Source organism: Rhineura floridana, chromosome 5, assembly GCF_030035675.1.
Source record: "Rhineura floridana isolate rRhiFlo1 chromosome 5, rRhiFlo1.hap2, whole genome shotgun sequence".
In the NCBI taxonomy this organism is placed as follows: domain Eukaryota; kingdom Metazoa; phylum Chordata; class Lepidosauria; order Squamata; family Rhineuridae; genus Rhineura; species Rhineura floridana.
In genome coordinates this window covers 124,606,646-124,616,291 of record NC_084484.1, presented here as the reverse complement: position 1 = coordinate 124,616,291, position 9,646 = coordinate 124,606,646, and the positions used below count along the sequence as shown (strand labels likewise).

The following is a 9,646-nucleotide window of genomic DNA, read 5'->3' as shown; positions in this document are numbered from 1 at the left end:
AGAGATCAGATTATGTGGGTTCTGGACATGGAAACTTTCACCATAATAAATTGCTGTGTTGTTGCAGCAAACTAACCAGCCTACCCTTCTGGAATTTCCTCTTACCAAATATGAGGCCTGCCTAGTTATGATTTTTGAAGGTCAGAGACTGGGACCACAATTCATCCAGTGCATGAAGCCTAGTATGTGGAGTTTCATTTCCCCATCTTGGCTATTTTGGGAGCAGAGACGCAAATCAGAGGCGTTCTAGTCCAAACTTTATTAGGACAAAACAAAGCACAGTTTTGAAACATCTTCAAAAGAGAACATGCATTTCCGACCCTTCTGCTTGAAATATGGAGAAACTGGGAAACATAAGGAAAGGAAGCTTCAAACACAGAGTTTTGTCTTTCATCACACCCCTTTAACACAAACATACAGACTGTATCATCACCCTTATTCTCTCTGCCCCAAGGAAAACAAGAGATGGGATCCTCACTTGCAAGGTAGCCCTTTAAAACAGTGAGGGTACTTCCTTTCTTCCTGTCCCATAATTTGAGCATCAGATACAACATTAACACAGTAAAAACATGTTTTTTAAAGGGTGGTGGAACACATTGCTGTCTGGCAACTAGATTTTCCGAAAATAGGAAGACAAAATGAATTCCCTTATCTGAGTTCTGTGATAAACAAATTGATCCCAAGTTATCTATCCCTCCTTGTGTCATCTGAGCAGCCTACAAGGTTAGTGTTGTTTGGTATTTTGGGTACCTAGTCTGAACTGTAAGATGGTGGTGTGGGAGGAGCTGAGTTCTCTTTAGGAATAAGCCAGCATCTGTCATGCTTGACACTCCATCACAAGACAATATGCTCACTCTAAGAGGTCATGTGAGGGCAAAGATGAACTGAACTTGTGAGGCAGTGAAATCTTTGTATGTGTGGATCATGCTATAGTCCTTGGGTTGCGTCCAACGTAACACTAAGTAGTTCCATCAGCGCAAGGAATTCTGCCTGTGCAATGGAACTTTTCCCCCTTCTCTTCACCCTGCGCTCCCCTTAAATCTGTTCTGGGGTTTCCCCAACCTGCTGGAACAGATTTGGGGAGGGTGCGGGGTGCACATGGGGGTAGGAGAGGGGGGAAGTCCTGTTGTGCTAGCGGTAATCCTTGCACTCACAGGCTGAATTAGTTGAATACTGCCCCATGAGAAGATACATGCACCCTGCTCAGCTAACTGAGTTCAGAGATTTAGAACACCCTATAACTGATCCTGAAATTATGGTGGCCATATGTCCTACTGTCAGAGCCAGAGATGGCCATATGTCCTTTTTGAAGGTCTCTCAGAGCCAGAGGACAGTCCTCTGTTTGAAGGGCTGTGCCTGGTCCAGGCCTAGTTTAAAGCTAAAGAAGCATAAGAAGGGAGAGCCACAGAGGCCTTGAAGCTGGCCCTAACCATTAACACTTGAACACCAGGTTGAGTAGGCATACAGCTCACAAGGTCATCACCTGCCCCACGAAGGTGAGATGTAGTATATTTCTATTTAAATCAAAAAGTAATTAGTTCTAAATTTGCATCTATGCATATAAAAAGCATAGACAAATTTTATGCAAATCCATGTCCTCTTTTGTCTCTTTCATGACAACGCATTCCCTCTCTGTTGGTGATGCACAATCCTACACCCCCCACCCCAGTTTTGATCCTGGGTGTATTCCTGCCTGGTGGATAGGTTCTTTATATGCAACATCACTAAGTTTAAAGCTAAGAATGAATTAAAAATAGTACAAAATTTAAAAAACTACAAAATATCAGTGTGCTTCAGGCTCAGGCAGAGACAATGATTGCCTGTTGCTTTGCTGTGGACGGTCCTAAAAGGACTGGGTTGCTTCATGTTTCTAATTAAAGTATTATTTTCCATGGGAAATATTGTTTCCGGTGAGTAAATATTTCTGTTGAAATGACTCTAATAAGTATCTTCAGTTACTGTCTTTCTGAGCCAGTGTTTATCTATTAGTTCTAGGAGGCTATTAAAATTCTAAAGTAGTTATATACAGACATACATACATATCAAAAATTCAAGTAGGATTCATTGCACATTTACTTGGTGTAAGTATGGCAAGCTGGCGTAGGAGGTGGGATCCAGTGGAGAGATGAGGAAAAGGAAGACATTTGATATTTCACTCTCCCAGGAAAAGGGAAGCTGCCCTATGGTGTGCTTGCAAAATGTCTGGAAATGATGCCAGATGAGAAGTGGAGTAGCAGAAGTCCGCGGTCATCAGGTCAATGCTGCAAATGAGAGCCAGCCTCATTTGGGAAGTAATGGTTCAGTTCAGCAAGCCAGAGCTTCCACTTTATTTGAGAGGAGAGAAATTGTGGATGTCACATGTATCAATGGCACCTCCTTATTAAATAGCAAAGTGTTAGGGTCTGCTAGTTTGAGGGTTTGTCCAGAACAGCAATTAAAGCCACAACAAATGGAAACTACCATAAATCCAGTCAAGAAATCCAGGAATTTATAGTTATATGAAAGGGCTTGGGACTTCTACCAAAGATGTCCCTATACTGTCACAAAACTACAAGTACCAGGATTCTTTGGGAAAATCATGATGATTATACTGGTTTACATCTGTAGGGCTATGTATACTTTGAGTAAACAGCCTCAAGCTCTTCACAACAATGCTATATAATCACTCTCTAGTAACCAAAGTTTATCCAAACAGTAATAGGATAAAAGAATGAAATAAGCTTTGAAATAATTTTTTTGTAGTATGTCAGGCCATTCACTTAAAAAATATTTGAATTGGCTGACTGGAGCTCAGACTGGCAGGATTTCAAAATCTACACTGCAGGTATTTGGCATAACGGAGAGTATTCCCTTCCTCCCCCCCCCCCAACTGAAAGCAATTCACACTGACAGGTCATCAGACCGAGCCTTACTGCTGGTGTGGCTGGTTTTGCTGATCCTGCGTTTGTCGCGGAAGTAGCCATTGGGAAGCAGGCTGGGTGCAGAACTATTGTTGGTCTCAGGATTCTGTGTATAATTAACTTGAATAAATGGAGTGTCTCCATCTGTATTGTCCTGGTTGTGAACCCTCTCTGTTGCAAAGTTGGCGGTGTTCTGCTGAGAGGCCATTTTATTACTGAAAGGACTGATATACTTCTCACCATGGTTGGCCAAACACTGATTAAAATCTGGAGGAGGAGTGCAGCTTTGCGTTATCTTTGCTTGGGAGTCTGCCTTCAGTTTGCCAGTGACTGGGCTAGGGCTGCTTTTGTAAGAAAGGGAGAACCTCTGCTTGGCTTTTTTCCATCCCAAGTGATACAGTTCAGCCAGGCTTAAGAAAAGGGAGAGTGCTGCTACAGCCAGCATGAAAAGGATAAAGATGTTCTTCTCTGTCGGCCGAGAGACGTAGCAGTTGACTGGGTGGGGGCAGGGCTTCCGCTGACAAACATAGAGTGTGTCAAGGAAGATTCCATACAGCATGTACTGTCCAACAATGAAGGCTACCTCCATGGTGGTACGGATTAAAATGCTGCACACATAGGTGTTCAATAAAGTGCCTTGAAGAAGTATTCTCCCGCTTGGCTCATCCCAGCAGGACAGCTCCGCCTTCTCAGGTGCTTGGCATTCCTGGTGGTGGAAAGAGTCATTCTTGCCTTGAATTGCCCTTGATCCTTCTTTGGCCTCCTTTAGTTTCCTCTTTTCCTCCATGCGCACTGTGTGCACTGCATGTCCCATGTACAACAGGGAAGGGGTTGAGACAAAGATAATCTGAAGGACCCAGTACCTGATGTGAGAGATGGGGAAAGCTTTGTCATAGCAGACGTTCTCACAGCCAGGTTGCTGAGTGTCACAGTTGAAGTCAGACTGTTCATCTCCCCATGAAGACTCTGCAGCTGTACCCAGGACAAGCATCCGGAAGATAAAAAGCACAGTCAACCAGACTTTCCCCACCACTGTGGAATGCTTGTGGACTTCTTCAAGGAATTCTCCTAAGAAGCTCCAGTCACCCATTTTTGCTCAATCGACTGGTTTCTGGGGAGGGAGGGAGAGAGAAAGTTTGGGTTTTATGATGAAAGAGAAATAATTACCACTAAATGGTACTTTGTAAATGGAGTAGCATTTAAAAGGCTGCCACAAAACTACCTATGGAAGCAGGTAAAGGCAATTTCTTCTAGGCAAAGTATTACATTATGCCTTTACTACATGGTGAAGTGTGGGATGACCAGGTCAAAGTACCTTCAGGAAATTAAAAACATGTCCTTGGGTCTCACCTATTCATATTTCCCCCCATTGATTAATCAGCATATTTTAGTATCAATGAAATTGATAAATAGTGCAATAAGACTATTCCAACAAGCTTTTGGAAACTGACTGCATGGGCTATTAAATAGAGTGCTGTTTTAATTGATTTGTATTTTTGTGTGTGTGTTTAATTGTTTTAAGTGGTTTTAATTTTATAGTTAAATTACATTTTAATTATAACTTCTGTATGTTTTATTTATCTGTTTTTAACCGCATTTGTTTTAATTTTTGTAAGCCACCTTGAGTCCCAGTTCTGGGAAAAAGGCAGGATATAAATGAATCATCGTCATCCTAAACATGTCTACTCAGAAATAAGCCACGCTGAATTTCAGTGGGGACTACTCTCAAATAAAATAGGCACTGGATTGCAGCCTAAACAGTTCTGCTTTTTAATACCCTTTTTTACACTCTTGTGAGCACATAACAAGTACTCTCAGTGGCCTCTTTTGGAACTATTTGTGCCTAAGGCCACATTCACACCATACATTTGTCATGGCTTCTCCCAAAGAATTCTGGGAAGTGTAGTTTGTGATGCTGAGAGTGGTTAGGAGACCCCCTGTTCCCCTCACAGATCTACAATTCCCATACTGGTTTAATAGCCTGTCCCTCTTCCCAGAAAACTCTGGGGATTGTAGCACTATGAGGGGAATGGGGTCTTCTAATCACTCTTAGCACCTTTGACAACCTACACTGTTTAAAGTGGAATAACTTTAATAAACCATGACTGTTTAAAGTAGAATAACTATTCACTAATAGGCAAAAAGCCCTTGCGGTTTAAGAATGTACCTATAGCCAACAGATATTTCTATCAAACTTTAAAAAGCAGGGAAATTAGGCAGCTATGGTGAATGCACCAGGGGAAACCTAACCTCTGTGAGATATTGTACTGCCCTACAAATTTGTAAAAATGCAAACACAATCTGGGTTGGTCTTTCATAGTCCAATCCACTTCCTGTGTAGCTTGGAAGAATTTGGGGGGCTTTTTTTTGCCTATTAGTGAATTTCCCTGCTTTTTCATCCAGGAAGTAAGAAACAGGATCCTGTGCAAGTTTCCTGAGAATGGATTGATCATTTGCATGCTTATCAAGTTCAATGGGATCTACTCCCCTGCAATAATGCTTAGGATAGGTGAAATTGATCACAGGGAATGGGGAGGGAAGGAGGAGGAAAGGCAGGGGTAGGGGAGGAGTAGGTAGGCAAGGAAGGGGTCGGGGATAGGGTTGCCAGGCTCAGGGCCTGAGAATGATTTGTAACTTTAAGAGAAGAGAAAATTCAGCCAAGTGCAGGTTTTCTTGCAACTCTGTAGGGAAAAAAACACAAGGTGAATTTCTCCCTTCCCCCTGCACAACTTTTAAAGATGCAGAAGACCTCTTGGTTGCCAGGCCCAGCCTCCAAGAGGTCTTCTGTATCTTTAAAAGTTGTGCAGGGGGAAGGGAGAATTTCACCTTGTGGTTTTTCCCATTGCAGTGTTGCAAGAAAAGCTGCACTTGGCTGAATTTTCTCTTCTCTTAAAGATACAGAATCATTCTCAGGCCCTGAGCCTGGCAACCCTAGTAGGTGGAAAGTGGGAGGGGAGGAGGAAGGGCAGAGGGGAGGAGGGGGATGGGAGCAGGCAGGAGGGGGAGAGGAGGAGGGCAGGTTTGATCATTTGCATGCTTATTGAGTTCCATGGGATTTACTTCCGTGCAAGCATGCTTAAGATAGGAAAAACTAACCATGGGGGAAGGGAGGTGGAGGGAGGGTCAAAGGAAGGGGGGAAGGGGCAAGAGGGAGGGGATAGGAGGGAGGAGGAGGGGAGGGCAGGGATTTACTCCTGTGGAATCATGCTTAGGATAGGAGAAACTGACCTGGGGGAGGGGCAGGGAGAGGCAAGAGGGAGGGTGGGTTGAAGGAGGGCAGGGAGGGGAGGGGGAGGTGATGGGGAGGGGAAGGGAGGAGATTGGATGGGTGGGCACTGGACAGAGGGAAAGGAAAACATTGTGAACAGTATCATTGATTTGCAGGCTTTCTCCCACCTTTTTATTCTACAGCAGGCACATGTAGTCTCCCACTCAAATTTAAACCAAGCTGTCACTGGCCACATCCACACCAGGCCTTTATTTCACTTTAGACAGTTATGGCTTCCTCCAAAGAATCCTGGGAAGTGGAGTTAGTGGAGCATGCTGTTCCCCTCACAGAGCTTCAATCAGACCAGCTGACTGTTACTCTGGCCACTGGAACTCTGTCAGGGGAATAGGAGTCTCCTCTCAGCACGCTTCACAAACTACACTTCCCAGAATTCTTTGGGGGGGGAAGCCATGACTGTCTAAAATGAAATAACGCCTGGCATGGGTGTGGACCCCTGATTAGGCAAGCCCAGCAGCTGTGAGTCTGGCTTTTAGAACACTGACAGTTTGTTGTTATTGAGCATGCCCGGGCTTATCATTGACTTTAATGTTAAATTTCTTAAATTAATTAAAAATCAGCCAGGCATGTTTTTAACTTTTAAACTGCAGAAGACGAAAGTCAGAGTATGGGGCAAGTTCAGTAATAGGATTAGAGATACTCTGTGAACATGGCTGATTTTACATTTTCAACAAATTATGAGAACACTGGCAGAAAAAAGTACAACGGGGCTCTGTTTTGTGTCTCTCTTTTTACACTTTGAACTCTCGATTCTCTTTGACTGTTATGTGTATCGCCATGAACATTTAGAGGGTTGTTAAGCAAGTGTTTCTGCGTTCAGGATTATAAATTTTGTAAGATTTTGTTTTGAAATGAGCTTATGGGAAGTATCAGAATGGCATGGGGGTATTTTCAATTTAACATGGTGAAAGGGGAAAAATCCATGCTGGCTATATGGTGTGAATGTGGTCACAGTCTCTTTTTGGCCATACATCCACTCAAACTATGCTTATCCACCATGAACTCACTGTGCTGTGATGACCTCATTTAACCTAGTAGTCCAGTCTCCAATGGTCTCTTTCACTTTGCCTATACTTAAGTTTCTCTTCCTCAAAATAGTCCTGTTGTAAGTTGGGCAACAGAACACAACTTTGAGTGCACTAATGCCGTTCATTTGAAAGTAGGAATCTACATGTCTGAATGTTGCAATTCATATCCCTATGACATTCTGTCTTTGAGATCACCTAGCCATAAAAACTTTTTGTTACCTTCTTTCAGAGGAGGAAAATTTTCCCTTCCTTGTTGTCATGGCCATTACTTCCTTTCACTTGTGCTATCACATGTGCTGAACGAGAGGGATGACAGAGTCACCATACTTCATTACTCTTTGCTCCAGACAAAGCAGTGATCTTGACAAGCAAAGAATAGTTTTTAAAACTCGCTGACAAGGTGGGCAGGTTATTCCATCCATTCTGCTTCAGAGAACTCTTTTTATATGAACTTCTCTGCCTTAGGGAAGCCAAAAATCCTTTGCTTTAAAAAAAACTCAAAAAACTTGGCCTAGCTAAAATTGGATCTGCAGATATAAATAGCAGATGTTGACAGCTAGCACTAAGTTTTCCCACAAGAAAGGTGACGGAAGGTGGTCAGCCCTGCAGAATGGGGTTAGTGATTGGTACAGTCTTAAATGCATTTTAACGCATGGCCCTTTCCCCCCATCTCATAGCCAGACCCACATGGAACTCTGTTGTTGGTTGGTTGCCAAACCTGTATGAAAATTGGTAGCCAATGTGAGTTTGGGAAACTTGGTTACATCTCTGTATATGTCAGACCTTTCCACATAGAACTCCGCTAGGAAATGAAGTCATCTTGCAATAAGGAAAAGGAACTATTTGACTCAGCCTCCAGGACCCCCAACATAAAATCTCTCCTGACTTGTGAGGGTGGTGACAATTAAATAATTTGTGATGGGTGAAACTCAGATATTATAATATTCACTGGAAAAAAAGGTATGCTTCATGCTAACTCTATTTAGTATGCTCTTCAACAAGAATAGTTGTTCAAAAGGAATGCACTGGTGCTCTTTGTTTTTGATGCCTTTTAGCAGTGGCTTGGGAACAGTTTTCCATCGTTTCATCCAATGGTGTAGTTGTAACATTTAAAGGCATGGCACCAAGTGATTGGGGCCAGTCGTGCGGGTGCTTATCACAAGATTGATGTTCCTGATCCTGGCTGGACAACAATTATATACGAAGAACCTGTACAAGTGGCTCCCACTCATGGAGTGTTGGGCCTTTAAACATTATAGCAAAACTGGATTAACTCATGGAAAATTGACCTCATCGGTGGAAATTAAGTGGGTGACTACAAATGAGATGGCTGTTTCTGTGGTGGGACCCAAGCTGGAGCTCTGTCCCAAAGCATCTTTGTCGACTGCCTTTGAACTTTGAAGCACTAGGCAAGGTTTCTCCATTCTTTTGGTGCTTTTGCTGGTATCCAAGATCCTTTTATTTAGATTTTGGCTCTGGTTTTATTCTACTGTTTCATTTGCTGTTTAGCAGCTGTTTTTATTTTCTTGGTTTTATTGTTGATGATGTATTTTTGTATTGAATTGTTTTTGTAAGGTGCCTTGAGGACTTTGTGAAAAAGTGGGATATAAATTCCTTAAATAAATAAATAAAACGTAAATAAAAATAAAAAGTGGATCCCACATTGCACATGCAAGGGTGAGTTGCAGCAGCACAATCTGAAATCAATTCAGCATTCAGCTCTATGTTTATAAAACTGCACGGAATAAATGAGATGCTTAACCTTAAGAAATCTTTAACTCAGGTGTGCCAAACATCACTGGAAGTCCAATCCAAAACATGGAGAACCGGTGGGAGGGGGACCGGCAGAGGAAGGGCCGGTGGAGGAAGAGCCGATGGAAAGCTCCGTGGCATCCACTCCCCGTTTGGGAGCTACTAGCCCAGTTCAGCATCACCTCTGTTAGGAGCTGTGCACGGGTAGGGATGGATGAGAATTAGGATACAGTTTGCATTTTAAGCAGAATTTATCAAATTTGCACTTTCCAAATCAGTATGAGAACTGAAACACAGCCATCCTTAGAAATTCGCATTTATTAGAATTTTGTGATACAGTTCGTCAACTAAACAATATTTACAAAAATGCATATATGAGGGGAAAGCGTGCATAAAAACGAATATATGAGTTAAAATAACCTGCAAAATGCATTAGATAATGAGAAGTGGCTTGCTAAAAATGTGTACTTTTGTTAAGACTGCTTACAAAAATGTGTTTATCAATAGAAATTTGCACTAAAAATGTTGGAGAATTTTCATGAGGATTTTTTTTAAAAAAAATGCAAATTGCTGCAGAAATGTAGAGAACTGAATTTAAGATTGGAAAAATGAGAAACTGAGAGAACTGAAACTGACAGATCTTTCCATCCCAACACATGGGAGCTGGACTGGAAGAACTG

General features: G+C 42.4%; 1 protein-coding gene across 11 annotated transcripts in view; it reads right to left on the bottom strand.

The window, feature by feature from the left end:
• Positions 1-248: 248 nt before the first annotated feature.
• GJA5 (gap junction protein alpha 5) overlaps positions 249-9,646 on the bottom strand; it is a 28,092-nt gene continuing 18,694 nt past the window's right edge. For 6 of the 11 annotated variants that reach the window (XM_061627974.1, XM_061627975.1, XM_061627980.1 and 3 more), the window contains 2 exons: positions 8,977-9,160; positions 249-4,011 (listed from right to left, as the gene is read on the bottom strand). In XM_061627974.1, the coding sequence (XP_061483958.1) occupies positions 2,881-3,990 (1,110 nt within the window). In that variant the 5' untranslated portion in view covers positions 3,991-4,011; positions 8,977-9,160 and the 3' untranslated portion in view covers positions 249-2,880. Of the gene's footprint in view, positions 4,012-7,433; positions 7,532-8,976; positions 9,161-9,646 lie in introns of those variants that run through there. The other 5 variants (XM_061627982.1, XM_061627981.1, XM_061627979.1 and 2 more) reach the window with 3 other exon arrangements.